Consider the following 27,378-nt stretch of genomic DNA (forward strand, 5'->3'; position numbering starts at 1 on the left):
CCCACCCACATTAAAGCACCGTCTAGGGGATTCTGGGAGCTGAAGCCCACCCCTCTTAAAGCATGTTGGCTGGGGGATTCTGGGAGCTGAAGCCCACCCCTCTTAAAGCATGTTGGCTGGGGGATTCTGGGAGTTGAAGCCCACCCCTCTTAAGCATGTTGGCTGGGGTTCTGGAGTTGAAGCCCACCCCTCTTAAAGCATGTTGGCTGGGGATTCTGGGAGTTGAAGCCCACCCCCTCTTAAAGCATGTGGCTGGGGATTCTGGAGTGAAGCCCACCCCTCTTAAAGCATGTTGGCTGGGGATTCTGGGAGCTGAAGCCCACCCCTCTTAAAGCATGTTGGCTGGGGATTCTGGAGTTGAAGCCCACCCCTCTTAAAGCATGTTTGGCTGGGGGATTCTGGAGTTGAAGCCCACCCACCTTAAAGCAAGCTGGCTGGGGGATTCTGGGAGTTGAAGCCCACCCCTCTTAAAGTTTGGGGGGAAAACACCATTTTGACTGGATCACAGGATTAAATTTACTTTTATTCCCACTCCGCATTAAATTTCACAGCTGTGAAGCAACACACACCAATCTCAAATGCTGTGTGATACACGCACACATGTACAGTGGCTTAAGGGGACGGCGGATTGACACAAAACTATGAAGAAAACAGCCTGTAACCTCCTAACAGACTAACTCCCAAAATTCCCAGTCCTGTTTTAGCTAATACGGCATGTGTGGTAGCCCGATGTAAAACATGTCCTCACTGAGGACTAGATGCTTAAAATACATGAGCTGATTCGCTGTTGTGTCACCACCCAGTCTGAGAGAATGTTGGTTGGCGCAGGAATGGGGTGTGAAATAGAGAACTTTGGTAGCTTGGTTTTTCAGGACAGAATTAGTGAATTTAGTCCTTTTTTAAAAAAAAAATCTTTCTCTCTTTTCCTTCCGGTGGGGACTGCCAGTGTGGGAGTAACCCACTTCGGGTCCTTACGAAGCAGGAAGATTGCTGCGGCAGCATCGGCACCTCCTGGGGCCAGAGCAAGTGCCACACAGTGCCCCCAACTGCAGGTGTAAGCTTCCATCCCTTCCCCACCCCCACCCCTCTCCTGGTGCCCTTCGGGGACCTCGCACCACCCAGCGATCCTAGCGTAGGTTGCCTGAATTCTGGGGATGCCTGAAAAATAGAATTATTGAATTGAATACTTTATTTGGCCAAGTGTGACTCGACACAGATGGAGTCAGTGTATCTCTGGCTAGGGGGGATGTTTTCTTCATTGAATTTTGCCCCATTTTACGATCTTTCTTGCTCCACAGTTGTTAAGTGAATCGTCGCAGTGGTTAAGTTAGAAACGTACTGTATTTTTTGGAGTACAAGACGCACTTTCCCCCCCCCTAAAAGAGAGTGAAAATTTGGGTGCATCTTATACACCGAATGTAGTTCCGCCCACCCGTCGCCTCCCACCCTTTGGCCTCTTCCTCCCAGCAATTTGACTCCTTGTAGTAAAACAGCAAACCGCCTGTTTCAGTTTCAGTTTCAGCACAGCCTAATCAACACAAGCAGCTGATTGTTGGTTGGATCAGCCTCCCAACCATCAGCTGTTTCAGGCTGCAGGGATTACCATTGCCACCTCCGCACGCTCCATTTTTGGCCTCTGCACCAGTGGTGGGTTTCAAAAATTGTTGGAACCTACCGTGTGGGTGTGGCCTCCTTTGTGGGAGTGGCTTGCCACTCATGTGACTGGTTGGGAGTGGCTTGCTGCCCATGTGACCAGATGGGAGTGGCTTGCCGCCCATGTGACCGGATGGGAGTGGCTTGCCGCCCATGTGGACCGGATGGGAGTGGCTTGCTGCCCATGTGACCAGATGGGAGTGGCTTGCCGCCCATGTGACTGGATGGGAGGTGGCTTGCCACCCATGTGACTGGATGGAAGTGGCTTGTTGCCCATGTGACCGGAAGGGAGTGGCTTGCCACCCATGTGACCGGATATGAAATTACGAATTAGTACTTAGGTCGGTCCAAGTAGCTATTCAGAAGTTAGTGGTTAGAAGCAATCGTAAAGCAATATATGGAATTAAAACCAGAAATATTTTGTTGGCTATTTGAAAGGAAGTATAATATATATTTAATTTTACACATGTTAGCAGCTGCTGGAATTGTGTTTGCACAACAGTGGGAAAACAGAGCTATGTAAATGAATACATATTACAATGTGCAGGAATAAATAAATTGACAATTAAAATCAAGAAGGCTTTGATACTTTTTCACGTGGGATTGGTTTTAGCAATTGCCAGCTAACGGAAACAGAGATTAGAAATCCAAAAGTATGAAAGAAAATACCAATTATGTAAGGAAAGGTCCCTAAAATGTATAAGGAAATATTACTAGATCATGATTAATGCGTAGATAACTGCGGGACATTACACACCCACCAATGGTGGGTTTCAAAAAAAAATTGGAACCTCTTCTGTAGGTGTGGCCTGCTTTCCGGGTCCACTGGTGGAACCTCTTCTAACCGGTTCGGTTAGATTTGACGAACCGGTTCTACCGAATAGGTGCGAACTGGTAGGAACCCACCTCTGCTCTGCACGTCCCATTTTCCACCCATTCCGATCCCCCCCCCTAACGGGAATAAAATAGGGCGCACAGAGGCGGCAATAGGCAATGGCATCCCCGCAGCCTGAAACAGCTAACCGTCGGGAGGCTGATCCAACCAACAATCAGCTGCTTGTGCTAATCAGGCTGTGCTGAAGCTGAAACTGAAACAGGCTGTTTGCTGTTTTACTGCAAGGAGGCAAATTGCCGGAAGGCAGAGGCCGATTTTGTTTTCCTCCCCAAATGTTAGGCGCGTCTTATATTCTGAAAAGTACGGTAAATTCTCGCTGTGTGCTCTTTTTTTCCCCCAGATCTGGGGGTGCAAAAGACGATGGGAAGCGATGTCCGCAGGGATACAAGCGACTCAACAGCACTCACTGCCAGGGTAAGCCTTCACAAACGGGCTGTGTACTTAAGTTCCACATGGGTGTGTTTCGAATTTGAATGTCGGTGAAAATAAAATCCGCTCTCACGGGTGCCCTTGCTTCCAATTGTTTTGACCCTGAGTTTGAGTCCTGCTCAGCTCTCCCTTTCTATCAGAGTGTGGCACTGTTGTGGCCCACCAGTGGAGCTGGTGGCATACTCATGCAGTGAGGAGGGTTGGGGAAGAACCTGGGCCAGTCCTGGAGTCTGGGGAAGGCTCTGAGGAGGGCTCTGTGTCGGAGGCCAGAGAGGGGGCCAGGGCCGTCTGACAGTGATCAGCTGCCTTCAGAATCAGACATCAGTGAGGCAGAAGAACAGCTGGAGCCTGTTCCCAGGGTGCGCATGCACAGAGTGGCCCAGAACAAACGAAACAACTAAAGAACAGGGGTCGACTTGGGAGGAAGGCCACAGGTGGATGGTGAATGGCCCCTCCCAGAGGAAATAAAAGAGGAGCAAAAGGGGAGGTGGAGTTTGCAGGAGACCATTAGTTCGCTTCATTGATTCGGGACTCTCTGAGACTCCTGGCCACGTTTTGCAGATATCGTCCTGGCAGATCTCCAAGCCAGATAAGGTCTGTGACCGTAAATCCTCCCTTGAAAGACCTTTGCTGGATGGGAAGGAGCAGAATTCACAGTCAATTAATAAAAGGGGTTTTTGTGGGGAGGAGGAGTTGGCTTCAGGCTCTGGGAAGCCTCGGCCAGAACAGCTCATGGGACTTGAGGTGGCCTCTGCGTTGGGGATAAGTCACCTCGGAGGAGTTCTCAGGAACAACTCCTCTCTTCTGCATCTGGAGGATATATTTGCAAATAGGAGGTTGGGGGAAGGAATGCGACCAGATGGATGTTTGAATGCCGGGGAATCAGGCTTTTCAGTCCCAGCTCCCCCTCCTCGGAGAGTGGAATCGCAAGAGCTACAGTGATGGATAGTCATTTTGGGCCTTTTTTCCCCACCCCACAGACATCAATGAGTGTGCCATGCAAGGCGTTGTGCCAAGGAGGGGGAGTGTTTGAACACCCAAGGAAGCTTCCGTTGTGCGTGTAAACCAGGACAGTGTTTTGGGACCTTCCCGCACCCACTGTGTGCGTATGTATCATCAACAGGTTGGGGTGTGGGTAGAGTTGATTCTCTCTCTCCCTCTCCCTCTCCCTCCCTCTACATCCCTCCCTCCTTTCCCTTTCTCTCCCTCCCTCCCTCTCTCTCTCCCTCTCCTTTCTTAGTGCCTCCGCTCTCTCTCCCTCTTTCTCCCTCCCTCCCTCTCTTTCTCCCTCTTCTCTCCACCTCTCTGTCCCTCCCTCCCTTTCCTCTCTCCCTCCCTCTTTCTCCCTCCCCCTCTTTCTCTCCTCCTCTCCCTCCCTCTCTCTCTTCTCTCCCCCTCTCCCTCCCTCTCTTTCTTCCTCTGCTCCTTCCTCTTTCTTCCTCCCTCCCTCCTCTTTCTCTGCCCTCTCTCCTTCCTTTCCTACCTCTCTTTCTCCCTCCCCTCTCTTTCTCTCCCCCTCTCCCTCCCTCCCTCTCTTTCCCCTCTCTCTGTCCCTACCTCTCTTTCTCCCTCTCATTGCCCATCCTCTTTCTCTCTTCCCTCCTCTTCCTTCGTCTCCATCCCTTCCTCGCTTTATCGGCCTCCACTCTTTCTCGTCTCCCCTCTCCCTCCCTCCCTCTCTTTCCCCTCTCTCTGTCCCTACCTCTCTTTCTCCCTCTCATTGCCCATCCCTCTTTCTCTCTCCCTCCCTCTTTCTCCATCCCTTCCTCTCTTTATCTTCCTCCCTCTCTTCCTCCCACTCTTTCTCTCCCTTCCTCCCTCTCTCCCCCTCTCCCTCTCTCCATCTCACCCTCCCTCCTTCCTTTTCTCTCCCTCCCTCCGTCCCTTACTCTCTCTCTCCCTCCCTCTCTCCCTTTTTCTCTCCCCCCTCTCCCTCCCTCTCCCTGGGAAAGCCTCTGCCTCCTCTGATCTCCCTCTCTGTCTCTCTTTTTTCGGGGGAGGCCAGCGGAGAAAGCCGGGGAAAGGAGTTCATGTTATCGGCTGGTGAGCCCCGAGCAAACGTGCCAACATCAGCTCTCCACCAAGCTGACTCGGCAAACCTGCTGCTGCAGCGTGGGCAAAGCCTGGGGCGACCACTGCGAGCGATGCCCCGGCCGAGGGAACGGGTGAGTGGAAGGGCCGGTGGGCGGGGACGGGAAGGGCGCTTGGTCGGCTCCCTTGAATTCATCCGCTCGGATCATCTTGCTTCTCTGTCCTGCTTGTGGCTCGGATCTCCCTCTCCGTGTCCTCGCTCGGTATTGTCTTTTGAACACCGGGCTCCTTTCCCTTGCTCGGGATGGGCTACGGGGGGTCCTCGACTTACACCAGTGCATTTATAAGAGCCGAGATGGCGCAGTGGTTAAATGCAGCACTGCAGGCTACTGCTAGATCAGCAGTTCAGCGGTTCAAATCTCACCGGCTCAGGGTTGACTCAGCCTTCCATCCTTCCGAGGTGGGTAAAATGAGGACCCAGATTGTTGGGGGCATATGCTGACTCTCTGTAAACCGCTTAGAGAGGGCTGAAAGCCCTATGAAGCGGTATATAAGTCTACTGCTATTGCTATTGCTATTGCTATTTAGGGGACCGTTTCAAAGTTACAAAGGGGCTGGGAAAGCCACTTACAGCCGTTTTTCACGCTCATGGCCCTTCTGAGCACCCTTGGTAGTGTGCTCCTGTGATCAAAATTCAGACGCCCTGGCAACTGGTTCGTACTTATGACCACCCCCTGTGTCCTGAGGTTATGAGATCACCTTTACAACCTTACGAGGTGGGTAAAATGGAGACCTATATTGTGGGGGCAAGAGGCTGTAAACCGCTTAGAGAGGGCTGGAAAGCACTGTGGAGCGGTATATAAGTCTAAGAACTAAGTCCCCTCCCTCCCTCCCTCCCTTCCTTCCTTCCTTCCGTCCTATTTACTTATTACTTCTTTCTCCTTCTCTCTCTATTTCCTTTTTTCTCCTTCCCTCCTTATCTGCCTCTCTCTCCTTGCTTTTTACTTCTTTCCACCCAACCTTTCCATCACTCACTCCTTCCTTCCTTCCTTCCTTCCTTCCTTCCTTCCTTCCTTCCTTCCTTCCTTCCTTCCTTCAGTATTTACTTATTTCTTCTTTCTCCTTCTCTCTCTATTTCCTTTTTTCTCCTTCCTTCCTCCTTATCTGCCTCTCTCTGCTTGCTTTTTTTCTTCTTTCCACCCAACCTTTCCATCACCCCATCTTCCTCCTTCCTTCCTTCCTTCCTCCTTCCTTCCTTCCTTCCTCCTTCCTTCCTTCCTTCCTTCCTTCCTTCCCAGTGGTTAGAATGCAGAATTGCAGGCTGACTCTGCCCATTGCCAGCAGTTTGATCCTGAGTGGCTCAAGGTTGACTCAGCCTTCCGTCCTTCCAAGGATGGGTAAAATGGGGACCCAGATTGTTGGGGGGCAAGAGGCTAACTCTGTAAACCGCTTAGAGGGGGCTGTGAAGCCCGTGAAGCGGTATATAAGTCTCCCGGCGTATTGCTCTATCTCTGTTTTGCCATATTGTCCTGGCCATCATCTCCCCTGTTGCCCCTTTTCCACTGCAGCTCCCGTTTTCCTTCCTCCGTCCTCTCGTTCTCTGTCCCTCCGTCCCTTATTTCACCACGCAAATCTACCTGCGGGGCTGAAGGAGCTTCTAACGTTCTCTCGTTTTTGCTCTCCCGGTTGAATGCTGGCATTCCGAGAAATCTGCCCTGCAGGGAGAGGCTACCACATTCAAACCTTGCACCAAACTCTGACCATCCAGACAGAGCGAGTTCGTACTCCAGATCCACCCGGATGCTACGAGCGACTTGCCACCACCGCGGCCGGAGCCCCCCCACCCCTCCCGCCATGGACAGCGACTCCCAGGAAGCGGAAGGTTGGTTCATTAGTCGCCGGGGAAGGGAAGTCAACAAGTTTCTGGTTGAGCTGGTATTCTTTTTTTTTTTAAATAAAAGTTTTTTATTTTATTTTCAAAACAGACACAACACAAAAAAAATCCTCTTTCTTTACATACTGTAAAAGTGTGTCAGTTGGTTACAAAAAATTTTCATGCATTGCTTTCACAGTCACCCATGAGTCATAGTCTTCTAGTATTTTAAATCAAATATATTTGTACTATTACCATCATCCTACCCCCATTCTCAGTTGACTATAATTGTTTAAACGTCCTTCATCATAAAACATACCAAAATTCAAGACATAACCACATACCTGGCATCTCATTTGCTATTTCTAGTATCCCAATAACACGATTCTTATGGCCTATTCTAGTAACATCAATAACATTTAGTAACAAAGGTTTCTAATCTTCCTTTCCAAATCATTGTTTACAATTTACATCCAATTTCCCCTGTTGTACCCATACCTATAATACATTGTTATCGTTATCTCTCCTTTATTTGACTATATCCTTATCATAATTTAATTCTTTTTATTAATCTTTATATGTAACCAACCATTTCCCATCTTCCTTTCATAGGTAGCATTCAATATTCATATCCAATTACGACTTGTTTATACCAGTACATATGTTACATTATTATCATTTTCAATTCTTTCTTTAACCATACTATTGTCACGAAATTTCACTAAGTCCAACTAGTTTTTTGAGCTGGGATTCTGACCGAGGCTTCCCAAGAGCCTGAAGCCAACATCCTGATCCCAACAAAAAAACCCTTTGATTAATTGATGGTGAATTCAGCTCATTCACCTCCAGCCAAGTCTTTCAAGGGATGATTTACGTCACAGACCTTAGTCTGGCTTGGAGATCTGCCAGATACATGTGCCAGGCGACATGGCTTCACATGTCACTTTGGGAATCCAATATTTTAAATTTTTTTTTAATTCAAGTAGAAACGCTATTAAGGTTCCTTTTTGATTCTGTGTTTCTGTATTCTGCTTTTCTGCCTAATTTTGTTCCCTATGCCTTAATCTCAGCTGCCCCAAAACCAGGCATTTATTCCCTGGCTTGGTTGTGATTTTTAAAGTCATGTTCCTTTTCTAACTACTCCCATCGCAACTCAGCTGTAACACAACCAGTGTAAAAGGGGGGGGGGAGCTTTTGCCTTTCATCTTGCCACGTTGCATTCATGCAGTTTGCCCTTCAATGGCATGAGGGCTAGAAACTTTTCTTGTTTGCAAAGTGAAAAATCCTCCCAGATAAGGAAAAAAATATCTAAGCCGGATTTGAGACTTTTCATTTCAGACTTCTTCGCTTCTGCTGAGAGTTGAAAGCTGTTTTTTATAAGTTGCAGTTAGTTATTTGACTTGGTTTACTGCCAGCCCAAAAAAATCCAAGTGATTTACTGCAGTCTTAAAGAAGAAAGAATATTTCTGGACTTTATAACTGGCAGATTTTTTTTTTAAACTGTGGAGGAGTTATTTCTTTTAAAAAAAAAATCACATTCTTGGACTTTATGATTGAAGAGGTGTGCCCTATGTGAAAAATCAAACAAGTTTCTAGTCCCTGGAACGATAGGAATGCCACTCATTTGCAATCTCTCCAGCCGGAGAGCAGTGCGTAAAAATAATATTTGCTTAGCGTTTTTTTTATAAGCTTTTCGAAAAAATGCCACAATGGTACTGGATTGGACACTGGTTGTTAGGGATATATGAAAGAATGAAGGAAGGAGAGAGGGAGGGGGGAGGGAGGGAAGGAAGGAATGAAAGAAAAGAAGGGAAGGGGAAAAAAAACGGAAGGACAGGAAGGAAGGAGAGATAGCTGGAAGGAAGGAAGGAAAAGGAAGGAAAGGAAGGAAGGAAAAGAAGGAAGAAAAAAGAAAAGGAAAAGAAGGAAGAAAGATGGAAGGAAGGAAAGAAGGATGGAAAGGAAGAGAGGAAGAAGAAAGGAAACAGAAAAAAAGGAAAAGAGGAAGGAGGGAGGAAGAAAAAAGGAAGGAAGGACAGAAAGGAAGGAAGGAGAGATAGCTTGGAAGGAAGGAAGGAAAAGAAGGAAAAGAAGGAAAGGAAGGAAGAAAGAAAGACACAAGGAGGAGGACGGAAGGAAGAAAAAGGAAAGAAGAAAAGGAAGGAAGAAAAGGAGGGGGGAGCAAGGAAAAAGAAGAAGAAAAGGAAGGAAGAAAAGGAAGGAAGGAAGGTGAGATCTTGGAAGGAAGGAAGGAAAGGAAGGAAGGAAAGGAAGGAAGGAAGGAAGGAAGGAAGGAAAAGAAGGAAGAAAAAGGAAGGAGAACAGACAGGAAGGAGAAGGAAGGAAGAGAAGAGGCTTGGAAGGAAAAAAAGGACGGAGGAAAGGAAAGAAGGATGGAAAGGAAGGAAGGAAAGAAGGAAGGAAAAAGAAAGGGAAAGAAGAGCAGTTTCAGCCTGGTTGAAAACTACCGTAATAAAGAGAAAACAAAGCTAGAAATAGGAGGAATTCCTGACCGTGAGAATAATTGCAGTTAGTCCTCGACTTACAACAGTTTTTTAGTGACCGCTTGAAGTTACAGCAACACTGAACAAGTGACTTATGATGGTTTTCACACTTATGACCGTGCAGCCTCTCATGGTCAATAACCAAAATTGAGATATTTATGACTGTTGCAGTATGGGGGGAAGCCTTATTCACTTAACAACCATGTTGCTAATGGAACAATGGCAGTGATCACTAACAACTGTCTCACTGGGCAGCACGAATTCGGGCTCAATTGTGGTCGTAAGTCGAGGACTATTGTAATCAGTGGAACAGCTTGCCTCCCTAAGTTGTGCGTAGTCTATCACTGGGGGTTTTTAAAGAAGAAATTGGACCACCGAGTGTCCTGAAATGGCATAGGGTTTCCTGCCTAAGCAGGGGGGTTGGACTAGAAGACCTCTCGAGGTCCCTTCCACTCTGTTATTCTGTGACTCGTCCTTGTTTGATCAGTAGAAGAATGGGGTGTGTTCGCACAGGCCTTTGTTCCCATCAAAAGTCCTAATCCTCACCTTATCTCTGGTTTGGTTTTCCAGCTGTTACGCCAGCGATGGTAAGTGTTGGATGGACAGAAGAACTGTGGAAGAGGTAAAATAAAACATCTGGAAAGCAATAAGGAATGGCCACCTTCAAATATAACTCAACCTCAGATACCCGTATTTTTCAGACCAAGGTTTTGAAGAGTGAAACTTTAAAAAAAAAGTTTTGCACTCTGCAAACCTCCCCAAAACGGCCCGTTTTCGTGAAAACGGCCCGTTTTTGCAAAAAAAAAAAAGGGGGGGGGCATGGATAGCCTTTAGGAAGTGCTCGGGGGGGGGGGAAATTGAGCAAAGAATGGGGACTTTTTGCTCATTTTCTGCCCTCCCCAGCCCCCAGGAGCTCTCTGAAAGAGCCTCCTACAAAACTATGCACGGCCATTTGCGAAGGTGGCGGAGTTGGGGAGACCGAAAAAATGCTGTATTCAGTGTATAAGACGCACCCAGATTTTCAGCCTCTTTATTTTGGGGGGAAAAGGAGCGGCTATACTCCGAAAAATATGAAGTTGCTGATTGGGACCTGAGCAAGGGTGGGATTTAAAAATTTCAGCAACCGATTCTCTGCCCAGTTGCTGATGGGTGTGGCCATGCTGGGGTGTGGCCTACTCGGCCTCCTTCACCATGGATGGAGTGGGGCGTTTTGACCTCCCCAGGGCTCCAGAGGCCTCCACCCCACCTCTCCCAGGAGTCGCCATGCGGCCCGTTTTGGGATGCCATATAAGGGCAGGGCTGGCGCAGGGGCTCTGGGAGGGCAAAAAAATGGCCTCCTGGAAGTTCTGGGAGTCTGGAAACGGGCCTGTTTTCCAGCCTCCGGAGCCCGGGCAGGCTGTTTTCATCCTCCCGGAGCCTCCACGCCAGCCCCTGCACTTATCTTGGCATCCAAACGGGCTGTGGGGAGACTCCTTGGAGGGGCAGGGAAGGTGGGTAACGCCAGCCACTGTTTGCAACAACCAGGTGGTAAAATTAGCATCCTGTTCGTCCGAACCAAATGAATCCCACTGCAGAACCTGAGTCCCCCAGGAGACATGCAGAGGTCTCCAGAGGCCATTCGAATCGGTCTTTCTGCTTTCAGCCTATTCCTCCAAAGCACCCGAAGACAGGACAATAAACAATGGATGGAAACTAATTGGAGGAGAAAACTTTTTGACAGCAGGACAATTGATCGGTGGAACGAAGTGCCGTCCCAGAAGGTTGTGAATGCTCCCACACTGGAAGTTTTAAAGAGGGATTGGATATCCGTTTGTCTGAAGTGCTGTAGGGTCTCCTACATTGGGTTGGACTAGAAGACCCTCCAAGGTCCCTTTCAACTCTGTTATTCTGTTCCTTTTTTTTTTTAAAGGACAGATTTTTGGACATAATCTCTTCAGTTCACACTGATTAATGACAAGGTTGCAAATTCACGGACAAGTGATCCCGTTGCGATTTCCTGACAAGCAAAGTCATTCATTTAATATCATTTTAACTAACGTAACCACTTCAGCAGTGTGAAATTCACATATTTTTTTTACTACTGGTTCTGCGTGGGCGTGGCTGTGGGCATGGCAGGGGAAGGATACTGCAAAATCTCCATTCCCCTCCCCACTCCGGGGGAAGGATACTGCAAAATCCACATTCCCCATCCCCACTCCTGGAGGAAGGATACTGCAAAATCCCACTCCAGGGGAAGGATACTTAAATCTCCATTCCCTCCCCACTCCAGGGGAAGGATACTGGCAAAATCCCCATTCCCTCCCCACTCCAGGGGAAGGATTCTGTAAAATTCCTCATTCCCTCCCACTCCAGGGGAAGGATACTGCAAAATCCCTATTCCCTCCCCATCCAGGGTGAAGGATACTGCAAAATCCCCATTCCCCTCCCCACTCCAGGGGAAGGAGACTGCAAAAATCCCTATTCCCATTCCCCACTCCAGGGGAAGGATACTGCAAAATCCCCATTCCCTCCCCACTCCAGGGGAAGGATACTGCAAATCCCCATTCCCTCCCCCACTCCAGGGGAATGGATACTGCAAAAATCCTATTCCCTCCCCACTCCAGGGGAAGGATATTGCAAAAAATATTGATCATTGTTAATTTTAAGTGATTTTCTTAAAAATGTCATGGTTAATTCTAATTGGGTTTGTTTGGGATATAATGTTTTTTTTTTTAATATTGTACGCCGCCCTGAGTCCTTGGGAGAAGGGTGGCATATAAATCTAATAAACCAAACCAAACCAACCAAATCTCTGTTTCCACCCCACTCTGGGGCCAGCCAGAGGTGGTATTTGCCAGTTCTCCCAACCTACTCAAAATTCCTGCTACCGGTTCTCCAGAACCTGTCAGAACCGGCTGAAATTCACCCTGCACTGCAGTGATTCACTTAACTGCCGTGGCAGAAAGGTGGTAATTGGGGGCAAGACTCCCATAACAATGTCCACAGCAGAAATGTGGGGCTGAATTGTGGTCGTAAGTCGAGGACTACCTGTACTTACGATGGTCGCAGTGTCCCGGGGTCCCCTTTTGCGACCTCCTGACCAGCAAAGCCAGTGGGTAATTTGCTTCAAAAATGCACAACTAACTTAACAATGGCCGTGATTCACTTAACAACTGCGTCAAGGAACATCGTAAAATGAGACCAAGCTCCCTCAAGGTCTCATTTAGCAGCCTAGATTTTGGGCTCAGTCGGGGGTCGTAAGCCGAGGAATCCCTCTAGTCTTGTCTTCGTGTTCACTGCCTTCTTCTCTTTCCTTCTCAAAACTCTCCAGTTGCCCAGAAAGACGACGGTTTCGGAGGAGCAGGGGGGTATTTTTCGGCAACACCCCGACTTTGGGGTCCATCGGTAATCCCCCGGTGAGTGAGAGGAAAAACACTTCTCTGGACTGTTTCCCCCAGCCTTGTTGTGGTGGGGGGGGTGGGCATTTTCAACAGTTGCAGGTCAAATCTAGGGAAGAGAAGGACCAGGGGAGACGAGAGCATCTTCCAATATTGAGAGGGCTGCCACAGAGAGGAGGAGGGGTGTCAGCAATTCTCCAAAAGCACCTGAAGGCCAGAGAAGGAAGAACGGATGGAAAATGGAACAAGGAGAGATTCAATCTGGAAATAAGGAGGGATTTTCTGACAGGGAGAACCATCAACCCGTGGAACAGACGTTGCCTTTGGAACTTGTTGGGAGCTTCATCCCTGGAGGCTTTCAAGAAAGAGACTGGACTGCCCTCTGTCAGAAATGGGGTCTCTTGCTTGGGGCTGTAGGGTTGGACTGAGATGACCTCCAAGGTACCTTCCAACTCTGTTCATCTGTGTCCATAAACTAGGTTTAATAGCAGCAACTGTGAGAGGGATCTTGGGAGTCTTAATAGACAACCAATTAAATATGAGCCAACCGTGTGGGGTGGCAGCCAAAAAAGCCAATGCAATCCTAAACTGTATTGACAGAGGGATTAAATGAAGATCAAGGGAGGTACCGATTCCACTCCATAAAGCCTTAGTAAAGCCACACCTAGAATCTTGTATCCAGTTTTGGTCCCCACGCTATAAAAAAGATTTGAAACTCTAGAAAGAGTGCAGAGAAGAGCAACCAGATGATGAGGGGACTGGAGGCTCAAACATACAATGAAACGGTTGCAGGAACTGGGCATGGCTAGTCTAGGGAAGAGAAGGACCAGGGGAGACAGGAGAGCATCTTCCAATATTTGAGGGCTGCCACGAGAGGATGAAGGGGGTCAATGCTATTCTCCAAAGCCCCTAAGGCCAGAGAAGGAATGGATGGAAACTGACCAAGGAGAGCTTCAACCTGGAACAAGGAGAATTTCCTGACAGGGAGAACATCAACCCATGGAACAGAAGTTGCCTTCGGAAGTTGCGGGAGCTTCATCCCTGGAGGCTTTCAAGAAGAGACTGGGACTGCCCTCTGTCAGAAATAGTGTAGGGGGTCCCCTGCTTGGGGCGGGGTTGGACTAGATGGCCTACAAGGTCCCCGTCCAACTCTGTTAATCTGTAAAGGATATTGAGACTACAAAAAGAGCAACCAGATGATTAGGAGACGGGAGGCTAAACCTACGATGAACAGTTGCAGGAACTGGGCCTTGGCTAGTCTAGGGAAGAGAAGGACCAGGGGAGACAGGAGGAGCATCTTCCAATAGTTGAGGGCTGCCACAGAAAGGAGGAAGGGGTCAAGCTATGTTCCAAAAGCACCCGAAGGCCAGAGAAGGAAGAATGGATGGAAAACTGCCAGGGAGAGATTCATCCTAGAAATAAGGAGGGAATTTCCTGACAGGGTGAGAACAATCCACCCATGGAACGAATTGGGAAGTTGTGGGAGTTTCATCCCTGGAGGCTTTCAAGAAGAGACTGGGCGTGCCCTCTGTCAGAAATGGTGTAAGGGTCTCCTGCTTGGGTGGGGGGTTGGACTAGATGACCTCCAAGGTCCCTTCCGACTCTGCTAAAATCGCTTAATCTCTTTGCAGTGGTGATCACAAAGCCCACCGTCGCCGTTGTGGTCAGTACCCCGAAGAGGAGCGAATGGATGAATTTTACATGCCCCCAACTCAAGAAACCGGTGAGCCCCATCAGCCCACATCACCTTCCTCCCCCCGTCCTCTTTTTCAGAAAAGATATTTTTTTAAAAAAATCCTTACAATCACATCATTTAGTGACTTCGAAGTTAAAACGGCACTGAAAAAAAAAAGAAGCCGACTTATGACCGTGGTTCACACTTACGACCATTGCAGCGTCCCCCACACGGCCGTGTGATTTCCATTGGGATGATTGACACCTGACTCACATTTATTGACAGTGGCGGTGTCCCGGGTCCGTGCATCCCCTTTTGGCGACCTTTGACAAGCAAGTCAATGGGGAAGCCAGATTCACTTAATGACGCATGACTAATTTAGGAATGCAGGATTCGCTTAACTAATGGGGCAAAACTCCTGAGCAAATTACTCACTTAATGGACATGGACGTACAATGTTGATCATGTGGGGGAGGAGCTCCAGCGATGTTGAAGTACGAGGACGGGTTGTAAGTCACTTTTTTTCAGCCCCCATCATACATGCAACGGTTGTTAAACGAGTTGAGAATGATCTGTCTGTAGATTTGTTGTTGTTGGAGACTTGTGGGGCTAGCCTGAAGCAATTCCTGGTCCCGACAAAACCCCTTTTATTTTTGTTTATTTTTTTTTAATAAATGTTTTTAATTTTAATTTAAAACAGGTACAGCATCTTTCTTTACATCTGTAGGAAATGGGCAATCAATTACAGATAATTTTGGTACATCTCCTCCACAGTCAACCAACATGACTCATATGAACTCAAGCATTAGTATATATCCATTTCATTTAACTGTAATTATTATTTAAAGATATTAATAAAAGTAATAATGCTTGAACAATACCTGCCCCAAACCGGTGGGAAAAGAAAAAATCAAAAAGAAAGGGCAAAAAAATAAAAATAAAATAAAAAAAACAAAAAATAAAAAAAAAAGACAAAAAAAGGACAAAAACGACAAGGGACAAGGGCAGGAAAACAAAAACAAAACACAGGTATCTATTATAAAAAAAAAAGAAGATATCACGTTTTACAACATGCTTTGGTGCTTCTCTTCCATTACTCATATTAATTCAAATATCTTAACTCGAATATTTACCATATCAACATCATTATACCTCCAGTTTTAATTACCTAGTGGTTTTTAACATCCTTCATCCGTAGCTATGCCAAGAATTAATCCATAACACCATGCTGACATTTCATTTACTTATTTGTAAAAAATCCTCTATTATCATCAGAATCCGCATGTCCTATTTTAGCTGAACATCCATAATATGTATTATATCATATATCATAACGATTTCCCAGTATTGATTAACATTTGATTGTATGGATTTTATTTAGTTTTTTAATAGTGATAATTATTGTAGTTAATACTCTTTATGTATAATCTAAAAATGTTTTCTCATATCCAATTGTTATTTATCATATCAACTCCACATATACATTACTATCATATCAATTATTATTCAACTATCTGTTACAAAAAAGAGCAATTAGGTTAGCTAGTTTTCAGTTGTATTCTTCAATCTATCAGCCAGTTCCAAATTATATACATTACTATCCATATCAGTCATTATTCAGCTATATCTATTACAAATTAATGTAATCAGATTTAGCTAATTTTAAATTGCGTTTTCCATCTGTCAGCCTGTGTCTCTCCAATAGCAAAATCTTCTCAAACCAATTGCCACGCGTTGGATAAATTTACCAAATGTTTTTATAAGCAAGTCCAAACAAAGATATCTTCGCACCTTTTGGCTCTGAATGTCGGTGATGAAATAATAGTGTTGTCCGGGCTTGTAAAATTTTTCAAATTGACTTTAATTCTCAGGGGTGGAGGTTTCATTTCTCTTACCTAACTCTGTCTGGCGTTTAAATGAATCTTCTTTAGAGGCACTCCCCCCTCCGTTTCTTCTCTTCTTCCTCTGAGATAGAACCAGGACCGCCATTTCTCAACATTTTTCCATTTGGTAAATTTCAGGAACCCCCCTTTATTAATTGACGGTGAATTCTGCCTGCTTCCTTCACATCCAGCAAAGCTTTCAAGGGAGGATTTATGGTCACAGACCTTATCTGGCTTGGAGAGCTGCCAGGCCGATCTCCTGCAAAACACTCTGAGAGTCAACGAAAACCAATTAAGCAAACTACATTGGTCTCCTGCAAACTCCACTCCCGCTTCGCTCCTCTTTTATTTCTCATGGAGGGGCCAATTCATCGTTCCACGAAAATTGGGGTTTTATTCCGGAGTCGACCGCCCGTGTCTTTAAGCTCTTTCCCTTTGTCTGGCAACTCTGCGCATGCGCACACTGGGAACAGGCTCCAGCTGTTTCTTCTGCCTCACTGATGTCCGACTCCGAAGGCAGCCAATAACTGGCAGGATGGCCCTGGCCCCCTCTCTGCCTCCGACACAGAGCCCTCCTCAGAGCCTTCCCTCAGACTCTAGGACTGGCCCAGGTTCCTCCCCAACCCTCCTCACCGTCCGAAACCGCTGCCAGCCCCCACTGGCTAGGCTAGGGAGCCCACACGCTGTGGTTTTTAATAAACTTTTTAATTTTTTTTCCTTTCATAACATAAATCACATGTATACTATTACATAGCCAACATCATAGTGTATTACTAAGTGTTTACAATCAATTCAATTCCCCAAACAATTATTGGCTCTTCTGCGCTCCATACACCGTATTTGGACCTTATCCATCCCTTCTTCTCCCTCTCTCCTCCCCCTCCCTACCTCCTTCCGTCCCTCTGTCGTCCTTTCCCATTCTCTACCTTCCCCTTCCTCCCTCCTTCTCCTCTCTCCCCTTTCCACTCCTCCTTTCGCTCCTCCTCGTCCCCCCTTCTCTCTCCTATCCCTCTTTTCTTCTCTTCCTCGTCTCCTCTACTTCACACGCTTCCTCATCCTTTACTTGGTGTAGTTTCAGCTTCTGAGCAAGCTCCATTGTATGTTGATGGTATTTATAATTCTTTTTCTATATGCATATTTAATTTTAGCACGTATTCTTCTCCTTTAAAAAAACGTAGAACAAAAAGTATAATTATAAATGTATAAAAATGTATAATTTACTGTCAGCGTCCATATCATGTAGAATTAAATCAGAGTCCAAGGCAAAACTATCCTTAAGGGTTCCAATTTAAGAAAGCAGACATCTTAGCACATCTGTGTTAATCCCTTACTGGAAATGACATCAGAATACCACCCAGTTAAAAGTTCATGATCTTGTCCCCACACCCACAATCCAGCACATGGTCCAATCGTCTTCTTCCACGCTGGCATCCACACCCAGCTGCTTTCCGGTCAGGTGCGGAGACAAAAGGATGACCTTGGCTTCTAGTAAAGAATGAAAAGCAATACATTCCACAATCTCACTCCTTCTATGTCCCCCCTCCCATCAATTATACTAAAGAAACAGCATAAATGAAATAAGAAAGCAATTGATGGAACGAGGTGGCTCTTTTCCGACGGTTTTTCCCTGCCTTCTCTCTCTTCCCCCATGCAGAGGTGGACATCTGCAAATGGAAGCGCAACATTTGCAGCCACGGGGAGTGTAGCCCGACCCGATCCGGATTCACCTGCCAGTGTTACCAGGGTTATCGGTGGAACCCTCAGCACAGGTATTGTGTAGGTAAGAGGGCCGCTTCCTTCAACGTTTGAGCTCAATCAGAAGAGGGCTGGAAGGGAGCTTGGAGGTCATCTAGTCCAACCCCCTGGAATAGGATCTCCTGTAGGGGGAGGTGCTGCTGATTCAGTTCTACAGAGGAAGGATGGAGTCTGTCATCTGCACCTCCATCACTGTCTGGTTTGGCTCTGCAACCCAACAAGACAGACGGAGACTTCAGAGGAGAATCAGAACAGCAGAAAAAAAACATGGCTACCAACCTGCCTTCCATTGAAAAAAACATGGCTACCAACCTGCCTTCCATCCTGCACACTGCAGGAGTCAAAAAGAGGGCTGGGAAAAATATCGACGAGACCCCTCGCAGCCTGACATAAATTGTTTCAACTCCGACCCTCAAAACGGCGCTATAGGCACCTGCACACCAGAACAACTAGACACAGGACGTTTTTCCCCAATGCCATTCACTCTGCTAACAAATAATCCCACAACACTGTCAATAATTTACCAAGACTGTAGTACTATTATTCTTCTCTCTTGTCCTAGTATCTTCCTCTTTCCCACTTAGGACTGTACCATGTTGCTTGTAACTTTTCAATTATATTATTTTTATTGGTCTCCTAGTACAATTTGAACCTGACTATCACTAAGTGTTGTATCTTTTTACTCTTGATGAATGTATTTTATTCTCCTTATTGCACTGAGCGCTTATGTGCACCAAAGACAAATCCCTTGTGTGTCCAATCACACTTGGCCAATAAAGAATTCTATTCATTCCAATCCAATTCCATTCTATTCTATTCTCCTCTGTTCTATTCTCTCATCTCATCTCATCTATTCTATTCTATTCTCCTCTCCTCTATCGTCTCTCCTCTATTCCATTCCATTCCATTCCATTCTCCTCTATTCTATTCTATTCTCATTCCTATTTAGTCTATTCTATTCTAGTCAAGTCCTATTAATTCTATTCTATTCCCATTCCTATTAATTCTATTCTATTCTTGTTCTGTTCGTTCTATTTTCTATTCTGTTCAATATTTCTATTCTATTCTATTCTATTCTATTCTATTCTATTCTATAGAAAAAGGAAAAATAACTCTCGGATTCCCGTTCCTTCCCTCTACTCCCCAGATGTAAATGAGTGTGAACTGGAGCTTGTGCGGCCACGGGAAAGGCGTGTTGCATGAACACTGGTGGGTCGTACAATTGCCACTGCAACCGAGGCTACCAGCTGAAAGTGCAGAAGGGGCTCAGATCCTGCGCATGTAACACTTCCAAGATTGGAGGGAGTGGTGTGTGTGTGTGTGTGTGTGTGTGTGTGTGTAAGGTTGGATGGATGGATGGATGGAAGGTTGGATGGATGGATGGAAGGATGGATGGATGAAAGGATGGATGGAAGGATGGATGGAATGATGGATGGATGGATGGATGGATGAATAGATGGAAGGATGGATGGATGGATGGATGAAAGGATGGATGGATGGAAGGATGGATGGAAGGATGGATGATGAATGGATGGATAGATGGAAGGATAGATGGATGTGGAAGGTTAGATAGATGGGTGGAAGGATGGATGGGAGGAGGATGGATTGATGGGAGGATTGATGGGAGGATGGATGGATGAATGGATGGAAGGAAGGAAGGATGGATGGAAGGAATGATGGATGGATGAATGGAAGGAAGGATGGAATGATGGATGGATGGATGGATGGAGGGGAGGAGAGATGGATGGATGGATGGATGGAAAGATGGATGGATGGATGAGAGGATGGATGGATGGAAGGAAGGAAGGATGTATCGGAGGATGGATGGATGGAAGGAGGAAGGATGGATGGAAGGAAGGATGGATGGAGGGATGGATGTATGGGAGGATGAATGAAGATGGATGCTGGCTGGATGGAACTAGGTGTGTTTGGCCTAAGAAAGAGAAAGGTTGTGGTGACATGATTGCAGTCTTCCAATATTTAGGGGGCTGCTACAAAGAAGAAGGGAGGGTCAACTTATTCTCCAATGCACCAGAAGGCAGGGCAAAGAAGCAATGGATGGAAATTAACCAAAGAGAGATCCAATTTAGAACGATTCTGTTATGTAGTCAGGGGGGAGATGCTTTGTTCCCTCTTATGCCCTCTTATGCCTCTTCTCCCATTAGATATCGATGAATGCGCCCGGCCCAACATCTGTGGAGACGGCGGTTCCTGTATCAATTTCCCAGACACTACAAATGTGAATGCCATGCCGGATATCGGCTGAAGCCTCCCGGCAGCCGCTGTGTGAGGGTATGGAGTGGGGAGCCAGGTTGGGGAATGCCCAGTGGGTGGGGTCCTTCCTGCGCTTCCTGTGGTTGATGGTTTTCTGGCAGACATTTCACTACCAAAGTAGGTAACATCATCAGTGTTGCTATAGTGATGCACTGGTCAGTGTCAATGCACTGATGCGGTTACCTAGTTTGATATGAAACATCTGCAAGGAAGATAATGAAGCTCAGAGAGGAGCAAGGACACCACAGCAGTCCGTTGTCCTCCTCCTCCCTTCTGCAAACTCCCCTCCATTATAACTCTGATGATGTTCCCTAGTTGGGTCATGAAATGTCGGCAAGAAAACCACCAAGCTCAGAGAGCACAAAGGACACCACATTCTTCTTCTTCTCCTTCTCCTTCTCCTTCTCCTTCTCCTTCTCCTTCTTCTCCTTCTTCTCCTTCTCCTCCTCCTCCTCCTCCTCCTCCCTTCTGCAAACTCCTCTCCATTATAACTCTGATGATGTTCCCTAGTTGGGTCATGAAATGTCGGCAAGAAAAACCACCAAGCTCAGAGAGCACAAAGGACACCACATTCTTCTTCTTCTCCTTCTCCTTCTCCTTCTCCTTCTCCTCCTTCTCCTCCTTCTCCTTCTCCTTCTCCTTCTCCTTCTCCTTCTCCTTCTCCTTCTCCCTCTCCCTCTCCTTCTCCTTCTTCTTCTTCTCCTTCTTCTTCTTCTCCTCCTCCTCCTCCTCCTCCTCCTCCCTTCTGCAAACTCCTCTCCATTATAACTCTGATGATGTTCCCTAGTTGGGTCATGAAATGTCTGCAAGAAAACCACCAAGCTCAGAAAGCCTGAAGGATACCACAGATCATCATCTCCTCCTCCTCCTCCTCCTCCTCCTCCTCCTCCTCAAACCCCACTCCATTCCAGCTCTGATGATGTTCAGAGAGCACCAAGGACCCCCATTTTTTTCTTCTTCTTCTTCTTCCTTCTTCCTTCTTCCTCTTCCTTCTTCTTCTTCTTCTTCTTCTTCTTCTTCTTCTTCTTCTTCCTCCTCCTCCTCCTCCTCCGCTCCTCCTCCTCCTCCTCCTCCTCCTCCTCCTCCTCCTCCTCCTCCTCCTCCTCCTTCTCCTCCTCCTTCAAGGATGATGTTCCCTAGTTGGGTCATGAAATATCTGCAAGAAACCCACCAAGCTCAGAGAGCACTAAGGACCCCACATTCCTCCTCCCTCTTCTCCTCCTTCTCGTCCTCCTCCCTCTTCTCCTTCTCCTCCTTCTCCTTCTCATCCTCCTCCTCCCTCTCCTTCTCATCCTCCTCCTCCCTCTTCTCCTCCTCCTCCTCCTCCTTCTCCTTCTCCTCCTCCTCCTCCTCCTCCTCCTTCTCTTCCCTTCTAGCCCTGATGACGTTCCCTAGTTGGGTCATGAAATGTCTGCAAGAAACCCACCAAGCTCAGAGAGCCCTAAGGACCGCCACTTCTCCTTTGTTTCAATTGTTTTGTCTCTCAGATGTTGATGAATGCCTTGATCCTGGAACTTGCCCTGATGGGAGATGTGAAAATAAACCTGGCAGTTATAAATGTATCCCATGCCAGCCAGGCTTCCGGGCCCAAAATGGCATATGTTATGGTAGACATACTGCAACCGCTTCTCAGCTTTAGCAAGAGCTTCAGAATTGATGGTTATGGTTGTTGTTGCTGTTTTTAAAAGAGTTACGTGTCTAGTCCTCATAATGAGAAAAGTTATCAGATTGATGGTTGCTTTAAAAAGAGTTAAGCATCTAGTCCTCATGCTTAAAAACGCCAGACACTGATTGTTTTTAGAATAGAATAACAGAGTTGGAAGGGACCTTGGAGGTCTTCTAGTCCAACCCCCTGCCCCAAAGAGATATAGATCCTCGACTTACAACTGTAACGGAGCCTGCCCACTGCATTCATGTCATGACCGTTGAAAAGTGAGTCATCATGTGACGGGCCCAATTATATGGCCTTTTTCATTGTTGTTCTTTTTTACAGCGGTCGTTAAACAAACCTACTGTTTGCTAGGGGGCATTTTTGCCGAAGACGGGAAGCAAATGTTGTTTTTTGGGGGGGGGGAAAATCGTGATAAATTGTGGTCTCATCACTACAAGAGGCTGTAAATGGCTATCAATGAGGGCCAGTCATGTGACCACAGAGGGGAGGGGCCAGCTGTCAGAACTTTTGAACTTTTAAAAAGAATCTAGTCCTCATGACTAAAGAACATTTTCAGCCTTTATGCCCCAAAGGTGGGTGTTTTTTTTCCCAAAAGGGAACTGGACTTTCTTGTTTTTTCCTTCGAAGACATTTCGCTTCTCATCCAAGAAGCTTCTTCAGCTGTCAGACTTTAGGGTTGTTTTTAAAAAGAGTCTAGTCCTCATGACTTAAAAAAAATACCATTAGACTTTATGGTTGATTTTAAAAGAGTGTAACCCCTCACGAGTGAAATATATTGCAAGACTTATTGTCGTTGTTTTTTTTTTTAAAAAAAGAGTTTCTAGTCCTCATGATGAAAAAAAAGGTTTGGATTCCGTGGTGGTTGGGGAAGGCCTCCGAGGTCCCTTGCAGTCATACGACTCTATAGGGCCCTGTTAGAGCAGGGTTTCTCAACCTTGGTGACTTTAAGTCCTATGGACTTCAACTCCCAGAATCCCCCAGCCAGCTATGCTATGCTGGCTGGGGAATTCTGGGAGTTGAAGTCCACAGGACTTAAAGTCGCCAAGGTTGAGAAACACTGTGTTAGAGTTTGCAGCAATCCAACCAGCACACAAGTAAATAATTCTGCAGGATTCATTTATAGAAGAAACCTTCTTTGTATACAATAATATAAAACATGATGCAGGTATACAATACCCATTCAGCTGTTGCAATGTGGTAGCAAGGACAAGGACAAGAAGCAGAAGCCAGAATCAGAACAACCAGAACCCAGAATCACAGAAGCTATTTTGCAAGGACAAACCATCTCTTATATATAGAACACTTAAGCTAGGACAAGCCCAGGCACTACAGATCCTGTTTTTTTATGTCACCAAAACAGTCCCATTGGCTGACTGGTTGCTATGGCTATTTCAGCTCATAATTTCTTATACACTGACAGGTCCTAGCATCGAAAGAGCTCATTGTCCTGTTCTTCTCCCCCCCCCCCTCCCCAGATGTGGATGAGTGCGCCGAGGATGTTTCCTGCAAGCATGGCTGGTGTGAGAACATGGCTGGCTCCTTCCGCTGTTCCTGCGGGGACGGCTTTGTGCCTGCCGCTGATTTCCGCAGCTGCGTCGGTAAATTCTGCTCCCTATGCAGAAAACTCCACTCCATCAGTTCAAACGGGGCCCTTTTATTGCTTTCAAACCTACACAAACGCTTCCAAGTTTTCTGGCAAGCAAGTCCCAGAGCAGAGTGAGAACAAACACACAACACAACTCTCACACAGCCTCTGCTGAAATTTGTCCAGCCCGGTGCTGTCTGCAGCAAAGGCTGCATGGCAAGAAATCCCAAATGTATTTGGCAAAATACAGGGAGCAAAAGAGTCAGATAATTAGTGCAGAATGCCTGTTCAGTCTGCACTGATCACGCCTTCTCTGCACTCTCCTAACTCTTGGATCAGGAGCGGGTGGTTCTTGCTCCTCATCTGAGCTCTGTTTCTTCTCCCTGCTGGCAGGCCTGACGAATTCCGAACAGCCTTGTCCGGTCTGACTCTGCCCTTTTCCAGTTTCCTCCAAGGCCAACGGAGCCTGCCCTCTCACTGTCAGCTCTTATGCCAGACTCCGACGGGGAGGCATGACAATCTGATTCTTCTCCTCTTCCTGCAGATGTCACGAGTGCCAGAACGGTTCTTTGTGCACCCACGGGGGTTTGCGTAAACACGCTGGGGTCCTTCAAGTGCCAGTGTCCGGCGGTTTCCAGGCCGTGAAGGACGGGCCACGCTGCAAGGGTGAGAGAGGGAAACGCATGAACTCCCGGGAGTTTTTTCTTCGTGACGGGGAAAGAGAACTGTTGAGCATGCGGAGAAGGCTGTCTGCCTGTGTTTCTGTGCCTCGGAAGCCACCGGGGATGTGTTTAAAATTTGGGCCAGCATTTTTGCTTGAAAAAAAATAAATAGAATGCCAGATTTTGTTCACGAGGTAAAGTCAGCGTTTCTCAAGTTTAGCAATGGGCAGCAAATCTCACACTCCCTGACACTGATGGCATTACCGAATAGGGTAAGAAAACGACTGCAAACGAATCACCAAGCTCAGACTGCACCAAAGGCTCCAAGGATTAAAATGTTCAGGTCCCAGCCTCACTTGAGCTCCCAAATCTGGTTAATTAGTTCTCTTCTCTTCTCCCCTTCCCTCCTCACCCTCCTTCCTTTCTCTTCTTTCCTTCCTTCCTTTCTTTCTCCCCTTCCCTCCTTCCCTCGCTTCTCCCCTTCCCTCCTTCCTTCTCTTCTCCCCTCCCCTCCTTCCTTTCTCTTTTCTCCTTCCCTTTCCCCCTTCCTTCCTTTCTCTTCTCTTGTCTTCTCCTCCCCTCCCTCCTTCCTTTCTCTTCTCCCCTTCCCTTTCCTCCTTCTTCCTTCCTTTCTCTTCTCGTCTTCTCCCCTTCCCTTCTTCTTTCCTTTCCTCTCTTCTCCCCTTCCCTTCTGCTCATTTCCCTTCCCTTCTTCCTTTCTCCTCTCCCCTTCCCTTTCCTCCTTCTTCCTTCCTTTCTCTTCTCTTGTCTTCTCCCCATCCCTTCTGTCCTTCCTTTTCTCTTCTCTTCTCCCCTTCCTTCTTTTCATCTCTTCTCCCCTTCCCTTCTTTCCTTCTCCTCTCTCCCCTTCCCTTTCCCCTCCTTCTTCCTTCCTTTCTCTTCTCGGTCTTCTCCCCTTCCCTTCTTCCTTCCTTTCTCTTCTCTTCTCCCCTTCCCTTCTTTTCATCTCTTCTTCCCCTTCCCTTCTTCCTTTCTTCCTCTCCCCTTCCCTTTCCCTCCTTCTTCCTTCCTTTCTCTTCTCCCCTTCTCTCCTTCCTTTCTCTTCTCCCCTCCCCTCCTTCCTTTCTCTTCTCTTCTCTTCTCCCCTTCCCTTCTCTTCTGTCCTCCTATTCCTATTCCATATTTTACTCTCTATTCTGTTCCATTCCATTCCGTTCCATTCGATTAATTTTTTTATAAGCCACCCATCTCACCGCCCAGCGACTCTGGGCAGCATATAAATTTATTAGGATGATAGATAGATGATCGGTAAACAGACAGATGGAGAGACAGAGACAGATGATAGATATAGAGGAGAGAGAGACAGAGGAGATAATGGATAGATTAGATAGATTTGGGAACCAAGATGTTGGATGTGATTGACCATTCTGGCAGGTGGCATGAGAGATACAACGCCAATTACCATGTGCAGAGTTCTCTGCCATTTCTGCAGATAAATCCTGACCAGCTTTATAACTGCAGCTGTCCATTTGAGATTCTTTCTCCCCTCCTCCCCACCCACCCTCCAGGCTGGAAAACACAATTCCTGAGCCAATCGTAAACTCTGCCCTTTTTGCCGATAAAAAATCGAAGGCATTGTTTTTATTTTATTTATTCTACTTGATCCTTTCTGCCCTTCCAGATGTAAACGAATGTGAGTTCCGTGCCGCCTGCGTTGGGGCGAATGTATAAACACGGTGGGCTCCTACCAGTGTCTTGTGCCGGACGGGATACCACTGGAGAGTAATCGAATGTGCCAAGGTTTGTGTGTCTGTGTGAGCGAGCTCCCTTCCCGGCTCCCTCGCCAGCAAGTTGGGGCTCACAAGGGACCCCCGTGTTTCCAGAAGGGGCATCTGACCCGTGACTCGTGGCGGGCCAAGCTCACCTGTTATGACCCAGGTGGTCAAGGCAAGTTTGGCATTTAGAGAGTCCTTTATTGCTCTCAAGATTATTCCCCATTATTCGCGACTCTGAAGGCAGGAACATTCAAACCACAGCCCCTGTTGTGGCCCACCAATGGCCAGTGGAGCTGATGGCAGATTCGGACAGTGAGGAGGGTTGGGGAGGAAACCTGGGCCAGTCCTGGAGTCTGGGAAGGCTCTGAGGAGGGCTCTGTGTCGGAGGCAGAGAGGGGGCCAGGGCCGTCTGACAGTTATCAGCTACCTTCGGAGTCAGACATCAGAGAGGCAGAAGAACAGCTGGAGCCTGTTCCCAGTGTGCGCATGCGCAGTGCCCAGACAAAGGGAACAGCTAAAGAACAAGGGTCAACTTGGGAGGAAGGCCACAGCGGACGATGAATGGTCCCTCCCAGGGGAATTAAAAGAGGAGCAACAGGGAGTGGAGTTTTGCAGGAGACTATTAATTCACTTCATTGGTTTGTGACCCTCCGAGGCTCCTTGCCATGTTTTGCAAATATCAGCCTGGCAGCTCTCCAAGCCAGATAAGGTCTGTGACTGTAAATCCTCCCTTGAAAGACTTTGCTGGAGATGAAGGAGCAGAATTCACAGTCAATTAATAAATGGGCTTTTTTGTTGGGACAACAAGGAGTTTGTTTCCTGCTCTTCAGAAGCTTTGGTCAGAAGAGCGGGATAAAGGAAAGTTTTGATGACATTGCTTTGGAAAATAGCTTCTCCCCCTCCTCCTCTCTGGGGCAGCCCCTCAAATATTGGAAGATGCTCTCCTGTCTCCCCTGGTCCTTCCCTTCCCTAGACTAGCCAGGCCCAGTTCCTGCAACCGGTCATTGTATGTTTTAACCTCCAGTCCCCTAAAATAATCCTGGTTGCTCTTCTCTGCCCTCTTCTAGAGTCTCAACCTCTTTTTTATAGCGTGGTGACCAAAACTGGATGCAGTACTCTAGGTGTGGTCTTACTAAGGGTTTATAGAGTGGTATTAGTATCTCACTTGATCTTGATTGTATCCCTCTGTAAATGCAGCTTAGGATTGCATTGGCTTTTTGATTGTTGCCGCACACGGTTAGCTTGTATTTACTTAGTTGTCTACTAAGACTCAACGGAGGACAGACACTTCTCAACCCCTGGCCTCCCCAAAACATTGTTAAGGGAGACGTACATCCCTGCTGGACAGCCCAGGTTCAAACTCCTCCCCTTCCT

The 27,378-nt window shown here is 47.0% G+C and overlaps 1 protein-coding gene across 1 annotated transcript in view; it reads left to right on the forward strand.

The window, feature by feature from the left end:
* Positions 1 to 758: 758 nt before the first annotated feature.
* Positions 759 to 27,378, forward strand: part of LTBP3 (latent transforming growth factor beta binding protein 3) — a 38,292-nt gene continuing 11,672 nt past the window's right edge. The window contains 24 exon segments of the mRNA XM_032234313.1: positions 759 to 818; positions 947 to 1,033; positions 1,035 to 1,054; positions 2,889 to 2,962; positions 3,958 to 3,986; positions 3,989 to 4,054; positions 4,056 to 4,083; positions 4,983 to 5,141; positions 6,703 to 6,890; positions 9,956 to 9,972; positions 12,696 to 12,780; positions 13,365 to 13,387; positions 14,394 to 14,485; positions 17,975 to 18,100; positions 19,223 to 19,257; positions 19,260 to 19,356; positions 20,241 to 20,300; positions 20,303 to 20,341; positions 20,344 to 20,367; positions 21,837 to 21,956; positions 23,497 to 23,737; positions 24,151 to 24,272; positions 25,911 to 25,943; positions 25,946 to 26,029. Coding sequence (XP_032090204.1) covers positions 759 to 818; positions 947 to 1,033; positions 1,035 to 1,054; positions 2,889 to 2,962; positions 3,958 to 3,986; positions 3,989 to 4,054; positions 4,056 to 4,083; positions 4,983 to 5,141; positions 6,703 to 6,890; positions 9,956 to 9,972; positions 12,696 to 12,780; positions 13,365 to 13,387; positions 14,394 to 14,485; positions 17,975 to 18,100; positions 19,223 to 19,257; positions 19,260 to 19,356; positions 20,241 to 20,300; positions 20,303 to 20,341; positions 20,344 to 20,367; positions 21,837 to 21,956; positions 23,497 to 23,737; positions 24,151 to 24,272; positions 25,911 to 25,943; positions 25,946 to 26,029 — 1,909 coding nt within the window.

This window comes from Thamnophis elegans, chromosome 17 (genome assembly GCF_009769535.1).
Source record: "Thamnophis elegans isolate rThaEle1 chromosome 17, rThaEle1.pri, whole genome shotgun sequence".
In the NCBI taxonomy this organism is placed as follows: domain Eukaryota; kingdom Metazoa; phylum Chordata; class Lepidosauria; order Squamata; family Colubridae; genus Thamnophis; species Thamnophis elegans.